The 27,228-nt window shown below is 40.3% G+C and overlaps 10 protein-coding genes across 11 annotated transcripts; 5 read left to right on the forward strand and 5 right to left on the reverse strand.

The window, feature by feature from the left end:
- The first annotated feature begins 140 nt into the window (after window positions 1-140).
- LOC133843819 (nuclear pore glycoprotein p62) lies at window positions 141-1,444 on the forward strand. The gene has a single exon (XM_062277545.1). The coding sequence runs from the start codon at window positions 241-243 to the stop codon at window positions 1,393-1,395; it is 1,155 nt and encodes a 384-aa protein (XP_062133529.1). The 5' UTR covers window positions 141-240; the 3' UTR covers window positions 1,396-1,444.
- Window positions 1,445-1,596: 152 nt separating this feature from the next.
- LOC133843813 (U3 small nucleolar RNA-associated protein 18 homolog) lies at window positions 1,597-3,295 on the reverse strand. Its single transcript, XM_062277535.1, has 2 exons — window positions 3,222-3,295; window positions 1,597-3,157 (listed from the first exon to the last, which is right to left on the reverse strand). Exon 2 carries the CDS (start codon window positions 3,146-3,148, stop codon window positions 1,640-1,642), a length of 1,509 nt encoding a protein of 502 aa, XP_062133519.1. The 5' UTR covers window positions 3,149-3,157; window positions 3,222-3,295; the 3' UTR covers window positions 1,597-1,639.
- Window positions 3,296-3,345: 50 nt separating this feature from the next.
- Window positions 3,346-5,967, reverse strand: LOC133843835 (sodium channel protein Nach). The gene is made up of 7 exons (XM_062277573.1): window positions 5,709-5,967; window positions 5,164-5,652; window positions 5,010-5,106; window positions 4,337-4,440; window positions 4,199-4,277; window positions 3,787-4,141; window positions 3,346-3,728 (listed from the first exon to the last, which is right to left on the reverse strand). The coding sequence occupies exons 1-7, from the start codon at window positions 5,915-5,917 to the stop codon at window positions 3,490-3,492; spliced, it is 1,572 nt and encodes a 523-aa protein (XP_062133557.1). The 5' UTR covers window positions 5,918-5,967; the 3' UTR covers window positions 3,346-3,489.
- LOC133843818 (putative gustatory receptor 59e) lies at window positions 5,903-7,946 on the reverse strand. The gene is made up of 3 exons (XM_062277543.1): window positions 6,951-7,946; window positions 6,111-6,266; window positions 5,903-6,044 (listed from the first exon to the last, which is right to left on the reverse strand). The coding sequence occupies exons 1-3, from the start codon at window positions 7,866-7,868 to the stop codon at window positions 5,961-5,963; spliced, it is 1,158 nt and encodes a 385-aa protein (XP_062133527.1). The 5' UTR covers window positions 7,869-7,946; the 3' UTR covers window positions 5,903-5,960.
- Window positions 7,947-8,014: 68 nt separating this feature from the next.
- Window positions 8,015-10,038, forward strand: LOC133839971 (putative gustatory receptor 59f). The gene is made up of 4 exons (XM_062271624.1): window positions 8,015-8,085; window positions 8,563-9,475; window positions 9,528-9,680; window positions 9,737-10,038. The coding sequence occupies exons 1-4, from the start codon at window positions 8,015-8,017 to the stop codon at window positions 9,830-9,832; spliced, it is 1,233 nt and encodes a 410-aa protein (XP_062127608.1). The 3' UTR covers window positions 9,833-10,038.
- LOC133841907 (eukaryotic translation elongation factor 1 epsilon-1) lies at window positions 9,897-10,897 on the forward strand. Its single transcript, XM_062274751.1, has 3 exons — window positions 9,897-10,091; window positions 10,156-10,461; window positions 10,519-10,897. Exons 1-3 carry the CDS (start codon window positions 10,011-10,013, stop codon window positions 10,669-10,671), a joined length of 540 nt encoding a protein of 179 aa, XP_062130735.1. The 5' UTR covers window positions 9,897-10,010; the 3' UTR covers window positions 10,672-10,897.
- On the reverse strand, window positions 10,716-13,981 carry LOC133841906 (serine-threonine kinase receptor-associated protein). 2 transcript variants are annotated; one of them, XM_062274749.1, is made up of 4 exons: window positions 13,847-13,981; window positions 13,267-13,750; window positions 11,289-11,954; window positions 10,716-11,224 (listed from the first exon to the last, which is right to left on the reverse strand). In XM_062274749.1, the coding sequence occupies exons 2-4, from the start codon at window positions 13,385-13,387 to the stop codon at window positions 11,025-11,027; spliced, it is 987 nt and encodes a 328-aa protein (XP_062130733.1). In that variant the 5' UTR covers window positions 13,388-13,750; window positions 13,847-13,981; the 3' UTR covers window positions 10,716-11,024. The 2 variants fall into 2 exon arrangements, with proteins under 2 accessions (XP_062130733.1, XP_062130732.1); XM_062274748.1 differs by having other exon boundaries at window positions 13,267-13,888.
- A 1,567-nt stretch (window positions 13,982-15,548) lies between these two features.
- LOC133843812 (membrane-bound alkaline phosphatase-like) lies at window positions 15,549-17,413 on the forward strand. Its single transcript, XM_062277534.1, has 3 exons — window positions 15,549-15,990; window positions 16,056-16,746; window positions 16,805-17,413. Exons 1-3 carry the CDS (start codon window positions 15,598-15,600, stop codon window positions 17,308-17,310), a joined length of 1,590 nt encoding a protein of 529 aa, XP_062133518.1. The 5' UTR covers window positions 15,549-15,597; the 3' UTR covers window positions 17,311-17,413.
- Window positions 17,414-19,048: 1,635 nt separating this feature from the next.
- Window positions 19,049-20,927, forward strand: LOC133845564 (membrane-bound alkaline phosphatase-like). The gene is made up of 3 exons (XM_062280055.1): window positions 19,049-19,571; window positions 19,627-20,317; window positions 20,371-20,927. The coding sequence occupies exons 1-3, from the start codon at window positions 19,185-19,187 to the stop codon at window positions 20,874-20,876; spliced, it is 1,584 nt and encodes a 527-aa protein (XP_062136039.1). The 5' UTR covers window positions 19,049-19,184; the 3' UTR covers window positions 20,877-20,927.
- A 72-nt stretch (window positions 20,928-20,999) lies between these two features.
- On the reverse strand, window positions 21,000-26,946 carry LOC133845560 (DNA repair protein RAD50). The gene is given in 12 exon segments (XM_062280042.1): window positions 21,000-21,664; window positions 21,724-23,323; window positions 23,379-23,481; window positions 23,547-23,807; window positions 23,867-24,036; window positions 24,098-24,454; window positions 24,507-24,573; window positions 24,638-25,608; window positions 25,610-25,808; window positions 25,871-26,084; window positions 26,138-26,708; window positions 26,780-26,946. Coding segments are annotated over 11 exon segments (3,930 nt in total). The 5' UTR covers window positions 26,849-26,946; the 3' UTR covers window positions 21,000-21,664; window positions 21,724-22,375.
- Between the last annotated feature and the right edge of the window lie 282 nt (window positions 26,947-27,228).

The raw sequence follows: 27,228 nt of genomic DNA on the forward strand, positions 1-27,228 counted from the left end.
ATTAGTTTCGCCAATTGTTGTTGCAACAAACAAACGACCATTGATACTTTGCAGCACTGGTTGCGTCGATAACTGTTGAAAATTTGCGTATATTATAAAATATTAGTATTTTTCCTAATTGAATCAGTATATTCGATAATTCAATTGGCGGTCACATTGTGTGCGAATTTATTTGTTCGTTCGGCGTGCGCGTTTTGTTAAATTCATTATTTTGCGTTTTCGACAAATTCAAACATAAAAATGGCGTTCCAACTGCCTACAACAACCGCAGCTAGTACAACTGGATTCTCATTTGGTTTGAACACAGCGCCAGCAGCTGCAAATCCCGCCGGCGCAGCTGCCGCCAAACCAACGTTTTCGTTTGCCGCGCCGACAACAACTAATCCAGTAAATTTGGGAGGTGGAGATGCGGACGCTACTAAAGCGGCGCCACCACCATTCGGTGGCTTTGGACTGGCTGCCACAACAGCGGCACCAGTTACATCTAACCCACTCACAGGACTTGGAGCTAGCCTCGGTGCTGCTGCTGCTCCAGCAGCAGCTGCCCCCGTTGCAGCAGCTGCACCAACATTTGGCGGCTTCATGGCGCAGCCAGCTGCTGTCGCAGCCACAACCACAACAGCTGCTGCGGCCGCAACAAGTGCTCCACTCGGCGGAGGCTTGACCCTTGGCCTGACCACAGCTCCCAAGAGCACCACAGCCATAGCGCCCGTCGCCGCAGCAGTAGCGCCTCTCGTTAGTGCTGCACCAGCAACCCTGGGAGGAGGTGGTGCTTTCGCTAACCTGTCGACAGCCACTAAAACTACAGATTCCGCCGTAGTTGCGAATGCTCCGCAATTGTCTTATAATCAGCTGGAGGAACACATCAACAAGTGGACACTGGAGTTTGAGGAGCAAGAGAAAGTTTTTACCGAACAGGCGACTCAGATCAATGCTTGGGATAAACTCTTAATTGGCAATAATCAAAAGATCATCGAGTTGAATGACGCTGTACAAAAGGTGAAGAACGATCAACAGGTGTTGGACCAAGAGCTGGAATTCATTGCCACCCAGCACAAAGAACTCGAAGAGAGTCTTGCACCACTGGAGAAGGAATTCGTGAACTTGCCACGCGTGGATCAGGAGCGCAGTCAGACTTATTTGATGGTGGAGAACTTGGATACACAGTTGAAACAAATGTCCGAAGATCTAAAGGAGATCATCGACAATCTGAACGAGGCCAATAAGGGACAGGACAACACAGATCCCATTATACAGATTGGCAAGATTCTCAACGCGCACATGAATTCGCTGCAATGGATCGAATCACAGTCGACACACATTTGCACGAAGCTCGACGACATTGGCAAGATTCACGAATCCCAGAAACGTGACATCTTTCGTGCTCCATATTAAGTAATAATGTATTTTCGTTGAATAAAAACACGTTTATATTAAAACTGCATTTTCAACAAGATTTTGAAGCTACAGGCGCTGCGTGTCTTGGGTAAGCACTGATTGGAGTCCTTGCTATCGAGTTTAGGACCAATTTATAACATAATATAGCTTAAAGCTGTCCGTGCGAAGATATTAAACTAAGGAATTCAAAACAAAGAATTTGATATATAGAAAATAGGTTTTAATTTGTTTACTACAATAGTTAATAGTTCTTGAAATGCTTAAGTCTAAACAACGGTGCCTTCTTCCCCTTGCAACCGATGGCGAAGTAGCCACTGCCCGGTGAAAAGGCCATGGTGTTGACATAACCAACATCCTCCTGTTGCCCAGGGAAGTTGGAATAGATCGTGGCGCTGGGAAAATGCGCCAGTTTTAAGGCATTTGGCACCAAACGCGACCCCATTGCTAGCAACTCTGACGTGGGATTGAATTTCAGATCAGCAATTGCTGTTTGCAGATTCATGAAGCGCTTCTCTGGCTGCGGTGCCGCCGATTTGTAGATGTTCTCATAGTCGTAAATATTGACAACGCCTTCATTGCTGCCAGTTGCAAGCATTTGTTGATTTGGTGACAATGCAATTGCTCGGCCATTAATACAACCATCATCGATGAAAGTGTGCTCGATGCGCAACTCCCGCATGGAAAGTACATTCACATTGCAGCTGGAACCGGAGCAAATGATACGCTTCGAGTCCGCCGTCCAGCTCATGCCACGCAATTGTCCCTCCTGCTTGAAGGTGTGCAGCAATTCATTGGAATTGGCAGTGAACACATGAATATTACCAAATACGCCCATGGTAACAATATATTTGCCACACGGCGACACCTCAAACTTGTGCGAAGTCTTGATGTTCGAAGGCATCTTCAGCTTGGTCGCCTTGGCCTCGAGCAGATCGTAGGAGTAATAGTGACGTTGCATGGCGCCAAAGAAGGCTTTGGTACCGCAAGGAGTGATGCGGGCACAAGTGATGGCGAACTTTGGGAAGCGTATGTTGTGCAGTTTCTCGTTCTTTTGTCCATTCACACTGTATATGGTAGCCAGACAACTTTCACCCGCCACCAGGGCAGCGGTGCTCGTCGGATGGAACTGAACACTGTTAATGACGCCTTCGCTGTATGTGGCACGATTCAAATCCTTGACTCTCTTGAAGAATATGCTCTTGGCTCGCAGTTCGCGTGTCTTAGCCTTGTGATCGATGAATCCAACAGTTTTCAGTAGTGCTTCATCCTCGGAATCTTCGCTCTCGGAGTTCTCCTTCTTTGCCTTCAACGTTGCCCATTTAGGTTGATTAACGGTGCGTTGAAAGCGAGCCGTTAAATACTCCTTGTATGACTTGTCCATGCGCAAATGGTTTAAGGGTCCTGTATGTCGTGTTTGGCGTTTCACTTCGCCCACCTCGAGCTCTTCGTCATCGGAATCATGCCAGGCTGCTTTGGGTTTCTTGGCCAAGTCTGCTTTGTCATCATCTTCGTCCGCATCACTATCTTCTTTATCTTTCTGCCGTTTTTTGCCCACCGACTTAGCTAGATTGCTGAGAAACGTTTGCTTGTCACCGAATAGCACTTTTTCCATAGGCACTTCAACATAGCCAGTTTCGACTTCGTCTTTGGCCGACTGCGGCTTTTCCTCTTGCGACTCGTCATGCTGTTTGTAAATGGCCATCAACGCCTTCAAATCCTCCATACCATCGCTAGACTCGTCGTCACTCATTTTGTCAAACTATGAATCGCAATTTATCAGTAATTAGTTCGGAGCTGATGAATTTATTGAAATAAATAAATACCTTTCTTTGCACTGCACGTGTATTCTTAGCTAGAGATGAAAGTTTGTTACAAAAAACATATGAGTTCGCCGATTGAATATCAACATAAGAAATCGAATGTTATCGATACTTATAAATTTGAATTTGCTCAAAATGTATCGATTTGAGCGCGCCAGCAATAGTGTAATCATTTATTAAAAGCCAAACATAATTACAAAGTAGTATATCTGCATTTAGTTATTAAATGTATGACTATAATATTGTCTGTTATTTGTTCGGCAATATTGTTTTAATTCACATATTCAAAGAGCGGCAGCTCAGCGGTCTCAGCTCGAGAAACATGACTTGGACTAGTCCTCCGTCTAAACGCCGGAATAGCTCGCCGACAGCGTTCGTGAAAATTTAGATGAATAAAGCGAATTAGTTTGAAAGTGTCCAGTAAGCAGTTGTAAATGATGACGTAAGATATTTGCACTGCCCCCATGACACTGATGCCCACAAACAACGCCATGACGCCACCAAACGAGACTGTTGAAAATACAGGGTTCAATTAAGAGTTAAAGACAATCTAGAATCTAGGTTTTACCAATGAGATCCTCAAAGCTAAAGACAACATCACGTCTAAAGCGCACCTTGGGTGGTATTAGATCCCAGCGAAAGCTTGATGTAGCCGATTCAGCACTCGCCGCTTCTTCGTTGTTCTTGATGCCCCAAGAGCTCTTTTTAACCGTCTGCATGGTGTACTCGATCTCAGTGCATGTTGATGGACATTTACAAATGTGTAGCGCCCAAATGGGCCATTTGAAATCCAGCAAACACTCAAAGCCAGCCGGATTGCAGCTGGGTCCTTCCACAAAAGGATAGAAAAAGGGCACGCAGTTGCACATTTCCAAGGCCATGATCGCTCGACATCTTGCCAGACAGAGAGATTTACTATAGATCTGTTTGGGAATGATGTTTATAGAGTATTTATTGTAGCTCTAAATATGTTTATATACCTTTAGATTTGAGGTTTCTTCATCATTAAAGACGCACTTGCGTTGTTCAACGCTCAGTTCTCGCAGATTTTTAGATGCTCTATCAGAAAGGATTCTTACTTTAAATTACTTTTTATAGCTTGTTAGTTTGTTACTTACACGGTCTCGAGCACCTTGAATGAGGCTGTGATTTCGTCTGATTTGTGCAGGGCCACAATGTTGGCCTCCGAGGCGGATACTTCATATGGCGAGTGCACATCTAGCTGCGAAAACAATGTCAATTAAAAATCTATAAAAAATGAAGTATATAAAAGATCCTTTAAGAAAGATTGTTACTTGTTGCCAATGAATGTCGCATGCTTAAAGTCAAATACTTTTCATGATAAATGTAAATTATCAGCAGAAATTTTGTTTTCTAAATAAAAGCCAAAATGTAAAATATAAAATCAACCCCAAATGTTAAAAGTTTAATTTGTATATAAAGTGAATAAATTATTAATGAATTATAAATTTTAAATAAAAAATGTATATCTTCAAAAGAAGTGATTACAAGGTGTATATTATGTAATATATATGAGTATTAATTTAACATTTTGTGTTTGACCTTTAGAACTAAATTAGATAGCTTTAATCGTAGAAAAAATACCTTGTTTGGAAATTATGATTGACAGATATAACGATTTAATGAATTCCTAACTTGTAAAAAATAAACAAACAACTAATTCATCAAAAACTGCACAAAATCATAACCTTTGTTTTACTTATTATATAATTTTTTTTTAGATAGTTGTACAATGTCTCCTTTGGAACAGTCTTATGATTATTTTCTTACCACGCCCGTGCTCTCGAAGAGATCCATTCGAATGTAACACTGCTGCTTGCCATACTGACAGGTTAGCGGCGGAGGCAGTTCATCGTACTGGACAGGGCTGCAATTAACACAAATTGAGCTGCAAACAGTTTACTTCTCTTCCTCTGCTACTCACTCTTTGCCCAGCACCGCAGACATGGGTGAGTTGATGGCGTAGCAGGAGCCTCGCTCCGTCATTACCATCTGGACATGCACCATAAAGTTGCTATCAAACGTGCTAATCACCTGCTCAAAGGGACGATTAATGCCCAATATAATATCATAGAGATCAATCTGATCGAAACGTTCATCGCTTGCGAATCTGGTGAGCTCGGCATAATTACTTGCAGTGGCATTGACGACGGCGTACAAAAAGTCCATGATATAGAAGTAATCCTCATCGATGATGGAGACATTCCACAAGTCCTGTATCAGCTCATTAGCCTTGAAGGAATCAATGTGATCGTAGTAGCAAAGTGTAACCGCTGGCAAGGATCCATTCCAGCCACGATAATCGCGATCCACCGAAATGACGGTGGGTGAGTTGAAGTAGCGAGCGATTTGCACTTCGCTCAGCTGGTAGACGGCAAAGATGCTGGCGATGAGCGCGCACAGCCAGAGGAGTCTTTGGAGAAAACAGCTCCTTCAGCAAGGATTTAAATAGCACAGCGTTCTTCTTACCGCTCGGAAAAGTGCAACCGACGATCCACTGTGAGACGTATGGCCAGCACGCTGGTCTCGGCTCCAGCTTGTGCTGTGATGTCTGTTAATCTTCGAAAGACATTTTGAGCTACGCTAAAGGACACTCCCAACACTAGCTGCGACTTATGATTTATCCAGGTGCAGCAACGTTTTAACCAGCTACTAAAAACCAAACCGAACCGGACCATGTTGGAAATGTAAGTGAAACTACGGATTGTTAGCGCTTTCTTTTTAAAAGGAATAACCCATTAGGGATTTATTGCCCAGATCGATTTGTATTAGGAATATAACAATGGCCGACAAAGCGCTGATAAACTGCCGGGAGAACAAAGCGCACGTCACTTTAATGATATCATTTGGGGATTGTTGTGGGTCACTTACCCCGCCCACTGCGAGGGTGTCCAAGTCGACAACTCCGCACACTGTTGATGGGCAGACGTCGTGTGTCTGAAACTGCAGCAGAAAGTGATTAACAGCGCGTTCCTGTCGCGTGTCCTGCAAGTGGAACTTGTTGAGCAGCAGGCACAGCTGGCACTTCTAAGCAGGAATTACAAAAGATATACATATATATTAGGATTATAGCAAAAAATTATATGGATAAAACGATAGTTTCACAGAAAAGAGATAGGAGTGAGGCAGGTTCCTTTTTATACCCTCTACACTTATGTAAAGAGGTATTATAACTTTGAGCCTACAAGGAATATATGTAACAGGCAGAAAATGGCATCCCTGGCCCTATAAAGTACATACATATATTTTTGATTACCGACGTCAGCTGAGACGATGTAGTCCTGTCCGTCTGTCAGGCTGTCGACTGATTTTTGCATACAATATTAACATCAGTTATGCTTCAGATCAGATAAAAAATGTAGAAGTTGTTTAAGAAATAATTTTATATGGCAAGAAACGGCTTCTTTACTTTGGTTGGTAATTTGGTATATTCTATGGTATATTTTAAATGTAATGACATATCTATATACCAATCTGCTTGATAATTATGTATATTCTTTGGTATATCTTACATTTATTTCACATTAATAAATTTGGTATATTTAAAGAATAATAGTACACTGTTTAGCTTTTATTAAAAATAGGTAGAGGGTATCTCAAAGTCGAGTATGGTCGAAACTTTTTCCTATTTTTAGTGTTATTAAAATGGCTATCTGGCTAAGGAATAGCTCTGGCTTACTCTCTATGTTAATCTTTTCACCTTTTACTCACCTGCTCCGCAATGCGAGTATTGCCAATGAGGACACACCAGATGCGAGTGCCATGCATCAGCAGCCAGAGCAGGCGATAGATAAACAGCACCCATTCCTCCCACTGAGCCTGCTCCACCATGCGGAACGTATTGAACAGTTCGTAGCAGAAGCTTACAAGTGAATTAACAAAGCTCACCAAAAAGACGACTCCAAATCTATCCAGGAGCTGTGAGTGCATGTCGTTCAAGGCAACCACAATGCCACGCAGTTGCTCCAGCTTGTGTTCAAACTCCGCAGTTGTTGGTGACAGAATGCAAATGCTGTTGCGACTGGGCTGCAGTTGCTCCAGCCGTAAGTTAAGCTGCTGCAGCAGCAGGCAGATGCCACGCAGGGCGAGCACATATTGCAACAGACTGAGACTGATCATCAAACCAACGAGATTGTGGGCACAGTTGCTGTAGAGTGTGAGGAGCCAATTGAAGTTCAGCCAAAGAATGTCAATTGTCACACAGATGCCGTGAAAGGCAAACACCATCAGCAAAAGTTTCAACACATAATTTCCCAGTTGATTGTAGAATCCCTGTGATGCCCAAGCATCGACGAAGAGCAACGTCTGCAGTTTAAATTGCTGCATTGCCTGGCTCTCAAAGAAACTCGCACTGCGGTAGACGTAGAGTGAAAAGATGGCTGTGATGATCATATTCGAGGGATACTCGATGAGGTACATCAACTTCTCGATGGCCAACACTTGCATCTGTGACTTGGATATCAGCAGACTTGTGCACACAAACCAGATCCAGCTGAGCAGCATGAGAGACCAGACCAAGTGCACATGGCGATACTTGCTACTCGCTGGAGATACGCCCAGAAGGCGACTCACAATGGAAAGGAGACGCAACCAGCGATTGCCGAGTGGTTTCTTGCTCCAACTGCCCATGTGAAGACGGTAAATAATACTAATTGTTTAACTGGGCAATGGTAGATACTTAAGCGGTGTTAATTTTGATTAATTATTGCAGTCATTAATTAATTATGCTGCCCATAGCTATGAAAATTGTAAGCAGCATTTATCACTCATACGCAATGTGGCTGCCCAAATTGAAGCAGGCTTCACGTAAAGGACGCAAGGTTGCGGCACTGCAATGGGCAAAGAGGTGAGCTAAATTATATGTTATATAACTTTAATTTTAATTTAAATTAAAGCGTTCTATGTATGAGATAGAAGAGAGAAATTATGTTTGGTTTGGTTTGTGCGTAACATGCAAAAGGAAACAAACATACAATAAATAATTCAGTATGTATATACATATATATATGTATATTCAGAATCCGCATCAATAGACGATCTGCATTAGCCACCCCCGTCTGTCCTTACGTCCGTACGTAGATCTCAATCACTATAAAAGATTCAGACACCAAACTTTTTGCATATGAGCAACTTCCAAATTTCCATCCCATGATTGAAAACATGAATAATATTTTATTTATCTTGGGCGAAGACTCATTGTTAAAGCTCCAAAATATATGGATATTATAATAATTTAAGAATATATATATAATATTTAATTCAATAAAACTGATATTCAATAATTTATAAAAATTCATTAAGTACAATCTTAATTACTTCACAGGAATTGGAATCTTACACTGCAGCTGCACAAATCAAGCTCCGATCAGTTGAGAGAGGAGCTGAAGCTGCTGTTGTTCATTTGTGTGCTGGCTGGGAGTGCTCCGATTGCAGTCTTTCCTCGCTACCGAAGCCGATGCTATGATGCAGTGCAGCAATCTTGGCTGATCGTGTTGTATGCCTGGCTGTGTTTTGCCGCCTACTGGGATCTGCTGCATGGTAATATAAAACTCAGTGACCTAGAGCAAAAGTTCTATGGCATCGAATCGATGACGTACCTCATCCATGTGCCCTGCATCATGATACTCAGTGTTAGCTGGAAGCAAAAGATTTGCGCTGTATTTGACCGAATTGCGCAATTTGATTTGGCCAGTGGTTATATTGTGGAACGTCGAAACATCGGTCCTTGTATTCGAAAACATTTGCTTGTGGTGCTGATCCTCACTAGTTGCTATATTCCAATCTCGTATTGCTTCTGTCAATATGAGGTTAATAGGACTATAATCGACTTGAGCACATTTGTGTTGCCCAATATCTTGAGCGGCATTTCATTTATACCTTACTTCATAATGTTGCAAGGAGTCTGCCGTCGTATGCACTGCATAACTGTGTCTTTGGGAGCGGAGCTTCAAAAAGAATTTCCCATTCAACGTGATCATCTTAACCAACTGCGATGGCAACACATTAATCTGCTGCAATTTACAAAGGCAGTGAATCAAACCTTTGGCGTTTCCATATTGTGTGTCTATGTGAGCTCCTTCTTCAATGTCAACACTAATTTGTTTCTGGCTTACAAGAATATTGAGAATCCCGATGTGTCAGATTGGGCGTGGTGGACGTACATCCTTCTCTGGCTATTTATGCACTCAGCCAAGGTGTTTCTAATACTTTTTTTCAACCACGCAATCCAACAAGAGGTAAACATAGAAATTCAATCATATCATTAAAATAAATAAATATTTTCTTCAGCAAACCAACTGCTTGAAATTGTTAAGTAAGTTTCAAGCTTGTAGCGAAGATTTGCTGGAAGCCATCAATCACTTTATGCTCCAATTGCAAGCCAATGTGCGAGCTTATGTTGCATGTGGTCTAATTGTGTTGGATTACAAGTTCATTACGGCGGTAAAGAAGATTTTTATTGCTCTATAAATGTAAATTAAATATTTCTGCATTGACAGCTTTTGATGGCCACCACAAATGTTTTCATATTCTTTCTGCAATACGAAATTACTTATCAAGCGCTGGCAGTTGCCGCCAACGAGACAAAAATTTGAATTACATACGCTGATAATATCGATAACATGTTGTTGTTATCGACACTTCGCCGTTTAAATCGAGTGCAACCTTGCCAATCATCTGCACTGCGCAGCGCACAGTAGAATTTCGCACGCTTTTCTTGTATTATTATTAGCTGACACAAACAAAATAAATAACAATTTCCATTAATTAAAAATGTGTGACGTTGCAACAGTACAGAAAATTGCCAACTGTCTGGGCGTTAAACCCGGCAAAGTGCAGCTGAATGAAGAGCAAGTAAGCATTCATAATACATGGTACATATAGAAAATGTGACATTAATGGAATTTATATTGTCAAGGTCGTAACTCGCACAAGCGCCCAAAACAAAACCGTTTCTGGCTTTGCCACCATACTAGAAAGCTTGGCCCGTGAATCAAAATCGGAGACAGCCCAGAACAGCACAGCATCCAGGGAAGTGGAGGCGCAGGTGTATCAATGGATTGAATTCGCTGTGCTCTACGTGTCTCCCGGCTCCAAAGATAAGCATGTGGCTAAGCAATTGTTGGGCGACTTTAACAAACTGTTTGTCAACAAATCGTATTTGGTGGGCCACTTCATCACACTGGCCGATCTGGCTGTCTACTATGCCATTTATGATCTTGTGGTAAGTGTTGTAATTGCACTTTATACAATATATCTACTTATACCATATTTCCTATAGAAATCCCTTTCGCCACTGGATAAGGAGAACTATCTGAATCTATCGCGTTGGTTTGATCATCTGCAGCAACGTCCGGACATCCATCAGGGCGAGCAATTGCTGAACTTCACCACAATCTATCTGCACAACTGGGCTCAAGGAACCCATGTTTAGATTATCACCCTAATATGCTGTGCGGATTCCATTTAAATCGCAAATCGCATTGAAAAACTTAAGTTATTTATTTCTATTGAATTTCACATACATCAAATATGTACATTAATGCCAATGAATTAAGCGCTGGAATCGAAAATATCATTTGCGTTATTGTAGCCGTGTTTTTTCTTGAGTTTGAGAAATATAATTACAAATTATTTGATTCGATTTGTATGTATGTTAAGTATGTTTTTGTTGATTCACTTTCTATGCATTTGCTGCTGCTGATGCTGTTGTGGTTGTTGTTGCGGTGGCTGCGCTGTCGTTGTCGTTGATGTTGTCGTATAGCAGCGACTTGTGCTTCTCCAACATCAGTTTGCCGGCACCTCACGTGGAGAGTTCAGGGAATTGTTCAGCTCACTGGGTTCCGTGCACTTCCACAGTCCATACGTTTTACCCACTGTTGTTTGCCACAGTCGCAGCGTGCCATCCTCGGAGCCACTGGCGTATAACTCGCCATCCGGACTGAATTTCACCGAATGCACGGGTCCAAAGTGACCCTTGAAGGATTCTGTAAAACAAATCAAAGTCAATTTAATTCGTTGTGCATCTTAAGTGAACTCCCAATTGCTTACCAATTTCGTTGCCTGTAATGTAGTCGAATTTATACATTTTAAAGTCCTCGCCGCCACAAACGAATACGTGTTTGTCAGGATGCAAACTAGCCGACGCCACATTCGTTGGCACTTTCACCTCCTTGAGCTTCTTCAGCGTATCGATCTCCCAGAAACTAATCGTCGAGCCATGCGTTATGGTCAGCACATGATTGTCGCGTGAGATCTCCAAACTGTTCGGATTGCTCTGGAACTGCAGTCGTTGCACTTCAATGCCGGTCATGCGATCCCACAAACGCACCGTCTTATCATCGGCTGCCGAGATTATGCACTTGTCGTCGCGGCAGAAGAGCGCACGCTTTATGGCACCCGCATGTCCGCCATACAATTCTGGCTCGGCATCGGGTTGCTCCAGGTTGAAGACACGCACCAGTTTCTCGTTGCTGCCGGTGACAATGTTCTCCGAACTGTTGTCGAATGCCACGCTCTTCACAATGTGCTTGTGCTGAAAACTGTGAATCTCGGCGCCACTAACTGCATTCCACACCTTGCCCGTGAAGTCGGCAGCGCCGGAGGCGGCCAGTGTGGCACTGCGATTGAGTGCAACGCCCCACACGGCACCCTTGTGTCCTTCAAAGGTGCCCACCCAATCGCCGGTATCGCCGTGACGCAACATTGGGCTGCCATCTGCGAAAGAATACGAGAAACTTCAGTATAAATGCAATTTTAGAAGAGTGGAGAATGCTTGACTGTGAGATACCCGTAGCACATTGTTGTATTAATCTTAACATCCATATGTATAATGATAATTAAAAACTCTCGTGAATTAATTGCTGCTAATTATTTTTACTCTTGAATTTTTAACATGTAGTATGAAAGTAAACATATGAAACACCTTTAATTAAATTAATTAATATACAATGTTTTTTTGTATTATCTTATAATACAATAGGGCATAGTTCTATATAAATTTCATGGGCTTCCTTGCCTTTTACATAATTTCTCTCTGTCTTTAGTTATTAAATCAACTTCTAACATAAGGATAGTGAGTACAAAAACACACTACAAAATATATGCATGCAGTTTTGAGTGTGTTTTGCATTTGTGAATGTGAATGAGATGTGTGAGCGGCGGAAGCCACCTTGACTCAATGACTACATTCAATGCCAACGACCTGACGAGACGCCGAGCGATTCGACGAGCACGCAAATGGGCAGCCAAATGCATCAAGTTCACGTCATTTCCATTGCAATGTGATCGACTATAGTTAGACAGAGACAGTCAGACTGACAGTCGGAGAGCGGGACGGAGAAAGAGCTAGAAGAGCGCAAGCTTGAGGCAGGTTGTGAATGCTTATGTGCAGGGACGCAGTCAATAAAAGCTTTTAGTTAAATGGTTATCATTTTTAAACATTTTTGAGGTGTTGCAGCTGCAATTCATTGCATACTGTACTATACATATTTATTTATTTAGAAGTTTCAAGGTGCTTCCTGCAACGCAGCCAGAACGAACAAGCTCGAAGCTCGCGAACAAGCTGAACAAAAAGTTTGTTTTTTTGAAAAGTTGCAAAGCAAGGGGAAGCATTGCATTAAATGGCGATAAAATGTTAACTTGAACTTGCAATGGAAATTTGCTTTCCGCATATATGCAAGTTTTTGTTGTTTTTGAAAGCACAATCATCTGAGCACACATACAAATGCATTTATTTAAAGCTCACAGACAGACTATCAAGGTAAAGAACGTAAGCATTTATTGCATGCGAGCGAGTGAGAGAGTGCTTTACAAAGGGTTCGCTAAAACTGGTTTTTTTATTTTAATAATTTGTGTTTGCATTTGGGTCAAGGTTGCAGCTCACAGCCAGGCTAGACAGACGTACAACAAACTATAACTTGAATCTAACATATTAAAAAAATTGCTTGCATACATAAATAAATATAAATAACACAAGGACGCGCGCTCGCTTGCGCTCAATTTATCGCATGCGAGCGATTTCGCTTACCTTTGCAAGCCGATATGAGAAAATAGCCGCTGTCGCAGATATCGCTGAAATCCAAATGCACCACAGGTCTGGTGTGTCCACTGCAGGTCAATGGAATTTGTCGCAAATTGTTGGCAGCCATTCTAAAAAGCTAAATGATCTTCACCTCTTTCTATCTTTCTTTCACTTGCACTTTTTTTGTAATACTTTCGTTTTTATTACACTTGAAGTGTATTTTTTGTATTTGTAATGAGGCAATTGGTCTAATTTGATGGGTATAACAATTGCAAATAATTGATAAATAGTTGTTGATTTTATAATTTTGTACTATAGTTTTTGTTTAATGCCGTCTCATGCTCCTAGCTGCACTACTTTCATACAATTCGTGTCCTTGGTGGCTGCACTGCGAGATTTTGTTGTTGTTGGTATTTGCTACAAATTGGTGTTGATGTGTGGAGTGTGTGTGTCTGTTACTTGTGTGTGTTCGTCAATGTTGGTGTCGGCACTTTGTTAAAACAAAAGGAAACAAATTATTTATAATTGATGCGTTGTTTGGCAATTGTTTTTATTATTAGCAAGAGAGATAGAAGAAAATAATTACGCGACACGCTGTTGTTGTTGGACGATTTGGCAGCCGAATGATTGCTGCGCAGGGTGACCGCAACTACAATTTAAAAATATACCAAAATACATGGGAAAATATATAGCACGGGGCTGCATGAAATACTTTTAGTGATGGTACAATATGCAACCAATTTGGAAATGGCGCTGCTCATTATTATATGTAGGTACTTAAGTTATTTTTTATTATTGAGTAAATTATTTCATTAAGAAATAACAAACAAACTACCAGCCGTTCAATTTCTACACAAACAAACGTCAGTATACGGAATATACCACAATATCGATTACTTAAGAATCAGCAGCTAGCAACAGTTATCGATCAGTGATTATCGTTTGTTAAAACCGTTACTTTTTAAATTATCATTTTTCACACACTCAAAAGATTGTTCTTTAAACGAGATGATTTGAAATGTAAATTCAGCCATATCACAATTAATAAGCTAAAAAAAATATTCTAATAATGCAAGCAACAAAAAGATTACTTAAAAAGATAGATTTAGCTATTTTTACAACTATGAATAATGATTACCGAAACGTTTGTACTAAACCTATTTTTAGTATAATAAAATGACAGATCTCGCCCATTCTAATCATATTCGTGCTTTAGAGATATCTTTTCACGTTCTTGCCAACGGGGTGTGAGCTCTGTTCATTTCCTCACGTTCAGAAATCGTGAGTCCTCTGAGAAAAAGTGCCGACTTTTATTGCATCAGCATTCATTACATATTTGTTCATGTGATTTCAGCATTTTTTTTTATATACATAGATAAGAGATTGTAGCCCGAGAGTTTAACGTACGGTGACCAATCAAAAATTATTTTCCACCCTACTCACAGGGTAGAATTATATTATAACAGATGAGAGCTTCTTTAACCAAATAAAGAATATATATATATATATTCTTGATCACCATCCTCAGCCGTGACGATGCATTGTTATATCAGAGACAATAAAAAATAATAGGTACCAATTAAACCACTTTCCATCGTTTAACGCAGATCAATTTTGTATCTCATTTTCGCTTCCTTTATCGGTCCTTAAATAATTAATGCCTACTATTTAGACACAATAATAGCTAAGGTCTCAATGATTTACATTTACATTAGATAAAAAGCTTGGAAGTTATTTAACAAAAATGTTTTTACCCAGTGCAGCTGCACTTGAGAAGGTGCTTTAGTTAATTAAGTGAGTAAGTATGACATATTTTGTACACTACGATATTTTTTAAGACAATGGTACTTTTAGTTACCTAATAGTGTTATATTGGATATATTGCTAGTTTACTTTCAGTATATTTGTATGATAATGTGACGCCAGTAAATGAACCGCTGATAACCCACAGTCGAGCCCTCTTCACTAAAGTTTTTTTTACTTGTTTATCTTATTACAACATTTTTAGGTTGTAATTGTTAATAAACTGCAATTGGTAATTAAAACTGTAAATTTAACCTACATGCTAAAATTACTCATTAAGAGGGGATCATGAGTTCTCTTACTGATGTGCCATGAGCTCCGCTAAGAGAAGATAACCAAAATAGCAAGCACCAGAAATAAAATATATAGTATAATCGCAATAAAACCATAAAAACTGAATTTATCAAAAATGTGAGACTAATCCAATTGTCTGTAGTGCCGAGCAAACTCCAAAAATGTATATAAGACCTTGTCGACGCAGCAGAAGTTGTATCAGTTTTAAACATCAACAATTCCAAACACATCATCGAAAAGATGCTGTACCAAAAGCAGCTAATCTTGCTCGTCCTGCTGGCAGGAAGTGCCTTTCCAGCTGCCGTAGATAAAGCTCACGATGTCGAAAATCTAACTGGCCAAAAAATAGCGAAAGCTAGATTCTCGACTGACGTAGCTACGGATAAGTATACGCCCCCAGAGGAGATGGATCCACAATTTTGGTACGATTTGGCCTATGAGGAGATTGCCCAGAGACTCGAGTTGCCCCAGCCCAATGCGAAGAAGGCCAAGAACATCATACTCTTCCTGGGCGATGGCATGTCCCTCTCCACAGTGGCAGCAGCGCGAATCCTGAAGGGTCAACGTCAAGGAAACACTGGCGAGGAGTCCTCCCTCAGTTTTGAGAAGTTCCCTTACACAGGACTTAGCAGGGTAAGTTAGAAATTAGTCAACTAAATGGCAGACGATTCTGATTGATTGAATTCTTCTGCTTACAGACTTACTGTTCCAATGCCCAAGTGCCCGACTCTGCCTGCACAGCCACCGCTTATCTGTGTGGTGTGAAGACCAACATCATTGAGATTGGCGTCAGCGCTGCCGTCAACTTCAATAATTGTACTGCCAGTCAGGATCCCGCCAATCGTCTGACCTCCATTGCGGAATGGGCACAGAATGCGGGCAAATCAACTGGTATCGTTACCACAACAACTTTGACTCATGCCAGTCCATCGGGTGCTTATGCCAAGACTGCGAATCGCATGTGGGAATGCGACACGGATGTCGAATACTATGGCGTCGATCCCACGGAATGTATTGACATGGCCACTCAGCTAATTACCCAAGTGCCCGGCAAGAACTTTGAAGTTATGTTCGGTGGTGGTTTCGGCAAGTTCGTGCCAAATACAATCAAGGATCTTCATGGCAATCCTGGCGAACGCTCGGACGGTGTTAACCTCTTGTCTAAGTGGCAAGCTCAACATCCTGGTGGCGTTCTGGTCAGCAACAGGGATCAGTTGCTCAAAGCCAATCTTTCGGCGGTGACCAGCATTGTGGGTCTATTTCAGACGGAGCTCATGAAATTCCACTTGGAGGCGGATGAAACTTATCAGCCTACGTTATCCGAGCTGACAGAGGCAGCCATCACAAAGCTGAGCCAAAATGAGAATGGCTACTTTGTGTTCATTGAAGGTAAGTTCCTTATTAAACAAGTAACAATTGTTGCTCTAACTTTGCTTCTACTTTTCAGGCGGTCTTATTGATTACGGCAACCATTACACCCAAGCTGGCTATGCTCTTGATGAGGCGCTAGAATTCGAGAAGGCCATTAAGTTGGCTCGTGACATTACTGACATTGAGGACACTTTGATTGTGGTCACTTCGGATCACGGACACGCTTTGTCCATTGCTGGTTATCCTGGTCGTGGCACGCCCATTCTTGGACTCAATCAGCATGACACCGATGTTAATGGCGTCAAGTACGCGGTGCTCAACTACGCTGTTGGACCCAAGAACTATCTGGATAGCGAGGGAAATCGCATTGATTTGAGCGATCAGATCGGCGGAGATGACTTTGTGTTCCCCGGCTATATCACTAAGGATCAAGGTGTTCACTCAGGCGATGATGTTGGCATCTTTGCCTCGGGACCTCAAAGCCATCTCTTTACCGGGGTGATGCAGCAGAGCACCATCCCCCATCTGATGGCCTATGCTGCCTGCATTGGTAGCGGACCTCAGGTCTGCGATGCTGAGTAGATCGGTCAAGAAGGTCAAGAAAGAGAGGAAGGAGTCTAGTATATATTAAATAAAAAAAACTGAGATCCGTCACGTCAAGCGACGTGAATAAATGAGCATAAAAGTTTGAGTTTTATTTATTAAAATGTTGCTTAAATATTTGATGAGGCTTCCACGGCTATGCTAAATATAATATGATAATGATAGGATAAGAATGTATAAGAAGAAGAGACATAGAGGAGGCTCGTGTATAGTCTGGTTATGGATTATAGTTATATAACCATAAATTTATGATAGTCATTAATGAGACTCACGAGATCATAAAGATATATAAACACAGAGATAAACCCCTAATTACTTCAGGTTGGGTTATTGCACCTACATAGTAAAGTACCCAAAATGCTACTCACATTTTTTGGGTATATGTATGAAGGTTTTTTTTGTTAAGGGGACTTATTTTACTAAGCGTGGCGGAAATAAAAAAGGGTTATTGGCTTACACGACAAACATTAACATGTGTTTAGGTTTGGACTCTATATATTAAATTATTAATTGCCAAACCCTAAAAAAAGTTGATACAATTTATTTTTTTTCCAAACCTTCAAATCTAACTATTAATTTTTAAGAGAACTTTATGATATAGCTGAAAGATTTGACCCCAATCAGAATTAAAGTGTTTAGAAAATTACTAAATTACTATATTCTAACTATTAACTATCTATTAACTATCTACTATTAACTGATCTATTTATTCAGAAACAAATGTTAGGAACTATTTTTTCGCATTTCTTCAAATCGTGTTTTGCTGTGAATAGAAAACCAAATTAAAGTAGGTTGATAATCATATTGTTAGTAATAATTATCTTCAGCAGCAATAAAACTGCTTATTATACTTTCTAGTTGAACCAAGCAAAAATAGGTGCGATAAGCTGCAGTTTCCGCACGTTCTAAACTCGTGTGTCCTGAGTATAAAAAGCACCGACTTCATTGGCCTCTAAACGTGCTCAAACTACTTTTCTCGTTTATGGTTTATTTGCTCATGTGATTTCATCATTTTTTAAAAGATAAGTTCGTATACGCAATGTAGATTCATTTATATTAGAGGGTAATGGTGATATGGAGGAAAAGCGGTAACATATTGTAAGTGACAAGCTTTATATACCTCAATCGTAATTATGGAGGAATACAAAATCTCATGAGAGTATTCCTATTTCTATTAAGTTCAATAAAGGAAAGCTAATAAAAATGTAAAATTATTGAAATATAAAAAAATTAATTAAATATTAAATTTAGATAAAAATATTGAATATAGATTATTAAAATGAATTAAAATGTACTTATTAATTTTTTTTTAAAAACCGATCGAAAAAATATTATATTTAACATTCGATTGTATATTTATAATTAAAATAAAAAGTTCAGGCTCTCTTATTTTTATAATTTATAATTATTTATGACTTAAATATTTTTGGGGAAAGGGTATTAAACATAAAATCCATAAACTGTGCAGTCTATTAAAATTTTTTTCTATTTTCATAGTCTATTATTTTGGATACTCAATGGAACTAAAGAGTGGAAATTAAAATAAAAACAAAATTTAATTATTTCAGTGGTCATAATTAAATTTCAATCAATGTATTTTTCATCAACCTATTCCAATATTCTTCGACTCCACTTTACCGAGATAAAAACTTTCACTTAATAAGTGTGATTTAGAAGATGGCCAAAAATCCGCAACACGAGATGTTAAAGACCAAGATAATAAAATACTAAAATGTGGTTTGGCTAATCGTAATGAATGTGCTGAAACATTCTGTAGAAATTGTATATAAAAGAGATATTCTCCCTACAAAATTTATCAGTAGATCATATTCCGGATTCCAAACAACATTAAAATGTATAAGAATCAGTTGATTCTCCTAATTCTCATGGTCGGAGTAACCTGGGCTAGGGTAGAGGAGATTCATGATCCCGAGCAACTAACTGGCCAGAAACTGGTGAACAATCGGCTCTTGGAAGGCATGGCCACCAATAAGTATACGCCTCCAGAGGAAAAGGATCCACAGTTCTGGTACAATTTGGCATACGAAGAATTAGCCAAAAGACTCGAGTTGCCACAACCCAATGCAAATAAGGCCAAGAACATCATATTCTTCCTGGGCGATGGCATGTCCCTCTCCACAGTGGCAGCAGCGCGAATCCTGAAGGGACAGCGTCAAGGAAACACTGGCGAGGAGTCCTCGCTCAGTTTTGAGCGCTTTTCCCACTCCGGCCTGAGCAGGGTAAGTTTATACCTCGATTACATTTTGAGATAGTAACTAAGAACTTCTATTCCAGACCTACTGTTCCAATGCCCAAGTGCCTGATTCTGCCTGCACAGCCACCGCTTATCTGTGTGGCGTGAAGACGAACATCGTCGAGATCGGCGTCAGTGCTGCCGTCGACTACAACAATTGTACCGCAAGCCAGGATCCCGTCAATCGTTTGACCTCAATTGCGGAGTGGGCACAGAATGCAGGCAAATCCACTGGTATCGTGACCACAACAACTTTGACTCATGCCAGTCCATCGGGTGCTTATGCCAAGACTGCGAATCGCATGTGGGAATGCGACACGGATGTAGCCTCTTATGGCGTCGATCCCACTCAATGTATTGACATGGCAACTCAGCTAATTACCCAAGGGCCCGGCAAGAATTTCGAAGTTATGTTCGGTGGTGGTTTCGGCAAGTTCGTGCCTTCGACAATTCAGGATCTTCATGGCAATCCTGGCGAACGTTCGGATGGTGTTAACCTCTTGTCTAAGTGGCAAGCTCAACATCCTGGTGGCGTTCTGGTCAGCAATCGAAAGCAACTTCTAAGTGTTGATACAACCTCTGTGTCCAGTATTATAGGACTGTTCCAGTCTCAGCTCATGAAATTCCATTTGGAGGCAGATGAAACCTATCAGCCTACGTTGTCCGAGTTAACAGAAGTGACAATCAAAAAGCTGAGTCAAAATAAGAATGGGTATTTTGCTTTTATTGAGGGTGAGTTTGTCGGAGTAATGTTTGCAAACTAATCTAATAGTTATCAATTAAAGGTGGACTCATTGATTATGGCAACCATTACAATAAGGCTGGCTACGCTCTCGATGAGGCGCTGGAATTTGAGAAGGCAATTCAGTTGGCTCGGGAGATGACTGACATCGAGGATACTTTAATAGTGGTTACTTCGGATCATGGTCATACCTTGACCATTGCGGGATATCCTGGTCGTGGCACGCCCATCCTTGGACTAAATCATCATGACACCGATGTCAATGGCGTGAAATATTCGGTGCTCAATTATGCCGTTGGACCCAATAACTATCTGGATAGCGAGGGAAAACGCATTGACCTGAGCGATCAAATAGGCGGCAATGATTTTGTGTTTCCCAGCTATATAACGCAAACGCAAGGAACTCACTCGGGTGATGATGTTGGCATCTTTGCCTCGGGTCCTCAAAGCCATCTCTTTACCGGAGTGATGCAGCAGAGCACCATTCCCCATCTGATGGCTTATGCTGCCTGCATTGGCAGTGGACCAAAGGTTTGCGATGCTAAGTAAGAATAAAGAGAGATTCCTTCGCCTTGTACGAGGAGTTTATTGAACATAAAGAGTTGCAATTATATGAATATTGGGAACTATTATAAATTGAATGGGGATTTTGAAGTGTACTGTGTATAAAGGGGGGTTCATTTCGAACATACTAATATATTTTTAGTTTAGATTACATTCTATTTTATGAACCACTTCAAAAAGTATATAAAATTTCTCTAGCTGTAATCCAGAAGGCTCTAATAGAAATTTCAAATACTTTTTGAAGAAATCCACTTTAAGAATATTAGCAATTTGCTTTTTGAAATATCCTTTAAAGCATTTTTCTTCACTGGTAGAATATTCTCTATTTCTTTTTCTTCTTGCCCCCTTTCTTGCCTTTCGTTCCCTTCTTGCCTTTCTTTCTTTTCTTCTTTTTTTTTATCTTACGAACTACTTGGTTAGCAATCTTCACTCCTTTTACCGGCATGAATTCAATTTTTTTGACCGGAGGTGGATAAGTTACACATATTTCTTGTTTGGCGATCTTTTCTTTGTCAGTTATCATTTTAACCGGCACGACGTGCCAGTTAACCATTTTCTTCTCTGGATATATCTCAACATCACAGCAATTGGAAAGTAATACTACGTCGTTATTTCCCGTTACAGTTTCGCGCAGTCGCAGCTCCTTGTTACAATCGCAACAATCGGTGCTTAGTCTGCGTATGCGAAATTTCATGGGAAATATTCGACCAACTTCAGTTCCATCACTCAACAAACACCAATGCTTATAATCGCGCCTTGGCGGAGGTCTTTGTCTGAGCTGTCAGGGTGTTGTATTGAAAATTATCAAAGCCAGGAGGTTGGAAATATTTACCTCTTTTAAATGCAGACTCGTACTGAGCGGTCTGCATTTCGAGGAGCACAAATTGTGTGGATGACGATTTCTGGCCAGAGCATTAAGATTGCAAGTTTTCTCTAGTTTACGATAATCCGGCGAGCACTCTTTCTTTATATCTATTAGACGACGCACAGGAGATTCAGGCTCTAAGAAATTGCGGACATGTCCAACAGTTCGGTTGTTGCCATCAGCACATGGTTGACCTGTAGGTTCAAAGCAGCTTTTCGCACATGTCTGCGGCTGGTTTTTTTTTAGGATACGATGCCATAAACGACAACTATTGGAAAGTCCCGACATTTAAGCGGGCAAATCCCCAGAAGAAAACTTTTAAATTTATTAAAATTTAAGCATGACAGAAAAAACTTTAAGGATATAATACGAATTTTATTCAAAAACTTAATAATCATATAAAAGATTTTATCTGACAATATTTAAAATGCAATAATGAAAGGAACATACGCCTCATGATAATGTTTAAAAAAGTTGACTGCAGCTTTAAATTCAACTGTTGATACTTTAATTAGTAATAAAATTAAGTTTAGAAAATAGTAAATGGCAACAGAAGTATTCAATATCATGGTGACATTCATTTTGAAATGTGATTGTTCCACGGAATATAACGACAGTATTATTTTCCGTCAACACGCACCATTTGTATGACGGATTTGCATTGCGAGTTGCGTTGCACTCGATGATATCTATTAATCTTACCCAAAGATGAAATAAATTCTTCGTCGTGAGTGATTATAATCAACATGAAATTCGATTGGATTTGTCGTTCCTCCACAATGCTATTCAGAGCCTCGCAAAGCGACATAATATTATCCCTGTCCAAGTTTGTGGTTGGTTCGTCGAGAGCTAAAACGCCACAGTTGCTGCTAAAAGTCTCCGCCAGAGCCATTCGAATGATGAGCGAGGCCAGAACACGTTGACCCGCACTGCAGCGACCTCGCATCTCAATCTCCGAATTGTTTTTGGACTGCACTACCTTATAGTTGTAGGTCCTGCGTCGATTTGCAGCTGCAGTTTTCGTCTCGGGCTCTTCGGCTTTAATTTGAATGTAATCAATGTCGTTACCTTTGTATATCATGCGCCAATACTGACGAATCAAGCTATTAATGTTGTTCATTTTCTCAGCGTGAAACTGAATCAATGCCCATTCCAAAGCAGCCCGATGCTCGCGAAGATCATCAATGCCACAACGCTTGACAGCAATCTCGTACTGAGCACGTCGATAGTTCTTAAGAGATTCCTTGTACTCGGGCTTATTGACTTCCACTTGCAGCTTCTTTAGATGGTTCTTTATTTCGCCCAACTGGCCAAACAATTCACCACGACGCTCTGACGATATATCCTTCTTCTTAATCAATTCGGTCTTTTCTTTCTTGATGTTGGGAAAGTCCATGTTGCCCAATTGCTTGGCCAAAACAGCACAGTTTTCAGCCAATTCCGTTTCCTTCTTTTGCAGCTGCTTTAGCTCACGATTGTCCTTTAGATCACGCTCAAGACTCAGTTGACTAAGGCACTCGGTTTTAATTGTTTCGAGTTTTTTGCTACAAGCCGTGATTTCAACATCCTTAGGAAGCAAAAAGTGTTAAATAAATGTATACATTGAAGGTATCAGAACCTACCAATTGACTGAGCTCATCTTTGGTAATAATTATGGTTGAATCAAGTTTCTCCATTTTCTCAGTTAGTTTCATGTTAGCAAACTCTTGTGCTTGCTTATTCAATCTAAAAGTGAATTTTAAATAGTTATATAATATTGCTTATATTAAATTAATTTATTATTTGCAAACCTTTGAATATCCTGCACAATCATCTTGTAGTTGTTGTATTTGCTGTTCAACTCCGACAACTTCGATTGTTCACTTTTCTTAAGTCGTGCCTTTTCCTCAATTGCGGCGTTCAAATTCTTCTTTAATGGCTGCAGATTTAACTCGAGTTCTGACATTTCAGTTGCTATTGTAATCAACATTCGTGTTAGTTCCTCGAGTCGCTCCTTAAATTGTGGCAGACTCTGCTGTCCCTCCTGCAGCTTAATTCGCTTCTCTTTTAAGCTGTAATATGGCAGTTTATATCAAGTCAATTCTTCAAATGAGCTTATATTATATCTAACCCGTTTCTAAATTGTCTCAGGCGATTCAACGCCTCGGTTTGTTGCTCAAATGTATGTTGATACATCTCCAGTTCCTTGGATTCGGTTTCTAGCTCCTTGGAGACTTGATTTTTTTGAGCTTGCAGTGCGTCAAGTGATACGCTGGCATCATAATTCTCTGGTAGTTTAAGCTAAATTGTAAATATATGTAAATATTTAATCGAATACTTTTCTGTTTCGTTGGAAACATACTTTGAGCTGATCTAGATCTTTGGTGAAGCGCAACGATTCCTTAAGCGCTTCGTCAAGCAGCGTCATGTCACCCATCATGGAATTAGCCAGCTCCATGTTACATGTAGGTTCGGCAAGAAGACTCATTTGAGTCTCATACTCGGCGACTGAGTCACCTAGCAACTGCTTGATATTCTCCAATTCCTTCTTTTTCAGCGGCAGAGTTTCCTTGAGTTCTTTAACCTTATCGATAGCTGGCTTGATTTGCAACAAGTCTTCATATTTTGACTGCTCCGCCTTCAGCAACTTTTCGGATCGAGTGATGTTATCAGGCAGCTTTTGGATTTCGTCTGTTAGCTCTGAGGTCAAGTCGCAGGCCTAAAATGTGCGCAATTCAGTTAAAAGTTTCATGGTGAAAATGCTTACGCACCTCATCACCTGACATATTACGATGGCATAATGGACAATTGGTTTGTTCTTCTATTTTTTGAATATACCTAAACAATAAACAAAAATTCAATTACAGATAAGATCATTACATATTAATGTCATAGAACTTACTTCTTGTACATGGCTTCCGAAGATTTGAGGGCACCATGTTCAAGTTGCAGTTTGGCAATTGTTGTCTTGCTGCGAAGCATCAGCTCATCGTATGAAGTGGAAAGACACTTTTGATAAATATGTTCGTCTAACTTTTGTATTTCCTTCTCTATGCGCTCAATGTCACCAATTAGATTCTTTCGTTTAATCTCATACGATTGCTCTTTAAGCTTTTGCGCATTGGCTTTGTCGTTCAAGTCCGCGATTTCACGACGTAGTTTATCGTAGACATTTTGCAGTGAACGGCGATAGTTGTTTGTGATTGGCTCCTTGAAGAATATAGCCAAATTATCGCTGTGCTTACTCCTTACACGATTCACTTCCTGATTTTTCTTCTCTAGCTCTTTCTCTTTGAGCGTAATCTCAGCCATTAGCTTAGCTATGGAGTTCAAGAATGTTAGCTGCTTATCCAAACTCTTAAAGCGCGTCTGCTTATCAGCAACACTTGCCTTTTTGCTGACTATAGTCTGGCGGCATTCGTCATGATTAAAGCTGCGATTGGCGCTCTCATATTTCTCATCTGTATCGGATATTTGCTTATCGAGTGCTTTCAACTGATGCACAGAAACCTCAATTTGCTTAATTTTGACTTCTAATTCCTCGCTCTCCTGCACGCTAGCTTTCTTTTGCTTTTCCTGCGATTTGAGGCTTTGCTCCGATCTGGTTATTTCAATGCGGAGCTCATCAACCTTTGCCTGCCGCAATTGATCCGCCTGTTCGTTGCGTGTGCTCAGCTCAGTAATCTCAGATTGCTTGCTGCTCAACGTCACATCGATCATTTCCTCCAAATTCTCACGATTTTCTCTAGTCTTTTCATCTATGTTGACTTGCAATTTTGTGCAAAAATCGTTGATATTCTTTGTTAGCTGCAATTTGCAGTCCTGCTCGTTCTTGCGCTTTTGTTTTGTCATGTAAAGCTCTTTATCGTAAGTGGCCAAGGTTTTTTTGCAAATCCACATGGGAACCTTTGATTTTTGTGAGTTGCTCTTCTACTTCAGTGCGTTGAAATTTTACTTCTGACATGCGTCGATTGAAACTCTGTATTTCCAAGTCAAGTTCGACCAGCGATCCTTCAAAATGCTTCTTGATATTCTTCGAAAGTTTTCCAATTTGCTCCACACAGTTCTTGTGGCTGCAATAAAAAAAAATATGAATGAAATGGCTTGAATTTAAGAGCAATTAATGGCACATTACGTGGTATCCATTTCAACCTTTCGCGCATTGTATTTGCTGATCTCGTATTCAATATTTCTAATCTCCTCCAGTCGCAAATCAATGGGCTTTACTTCCTCATCGCACTTTTCGCATTGCATTTTAATGTCTTCACATTGTTTCTCGTATTTTTGCAAATTTAGCGTCTTGTCATCCATCTCCTTTTTCAAATGAGCCAATAGTTTCATGTTGGAAGCTAAACAACGCAAAATTTTACCATGTACATTTTTTATTATTTATTTCCCTTACCCATTATCTTAAGATCGTCGCTCGCCGTCTTGTGCATGCTGATAATATGATCAAGAGCTTTATTGTAATTGACAATGCCAAATATGGCATCGAATTTATCCTTAAGTTTCTTGCCCTCGTCTAGGGGCCAGCTGGAGTCTTCTTGATGGCAAAAGAGGACACTATTTATAATCGCATTGGAGACACCCATGAAATCCCCAACCGCCTGATCCGCGTCTGCATTTCGATAGCTCATTGACTCCAATTTCTTGTCACTGCTATTGCTATTGCCATGGTGGGTGATAGTGGAGTCCATGGTCTTGAATTGCCTTTTCTTGTCACGAGACAGCGAAACTTTCATGCTGCGACAAACCGAAAGGCGCGCATTATTCTTATCCCTTACGTCCATTTTGATTTGGGCCAGGGATTCGTTTCGTCCCGATATCTTCGGATCGTGCACAAAGTTCTTACCGCTATCGCTACCTGGCGGACATTCGCCCGTGAGTGCATATTTTAGGCATTCGATAATCGTTGTCTTGCCACAACCATTTTGGCCAAGAATCAATGTTATTGGTGATGTGAATGTGATGCTCTGTTAGTTTGGAATGCATGATTAACTGCTGCGCATTTCAGTAGTTATTTATAATTGAGAGGAATCGTTACCTGAGCGTCTTCAGCGTTGGATCCAAAGCTACGTATGCCTTGAATAGACAGCTTTTCTATAGTCGACATATTATTTACGCCAAAAAAAACTTTGAATAAACCACTTATTTCACAATAAGCAGAAACTAGAATAACGCAAATTTGCCGGTCTTTTGGGTAAAGGACCGCAATTTGAATTACAAAATGTACTATTTTACGTCAGAAGATACTAAAAAAAAATTAAACAAGATTTGTTTGATTCAATGCTCGCAATTTTTGTATAGATTATTAGATATCAGAAAGATTGGTAAAATGCAAATACATTTTTACTTATCATTCAAATGTCTCTTTGAAAAAAGCTAGATTTTGTTTAAAAAAGTTTTATTGGCCACACTCGCATATAGTTCCTGTTCAGTGTGCCCAAACTCATAGTTATGGAAGTAATATATTTATATTTACTTGAGACTACA

The sequence above is a fragment of the Drosophila sulfurigaster genome, chromosome 3 (genome assembly GCF_023558435.1).
Source record: "Drosophila sulfurigaster albostrigata strain 15112-1811.04 chromosome 3, ASM2355843v2, whole genome shotgun sequence".
Classification (NCBI taxonomy): domain Eukaryota; kingdom Metazoa; phylum Arthropoda; class Insecta; order Diptera; family Drosophilidae; genus Drosophila; species Drosophila sulfurigaster.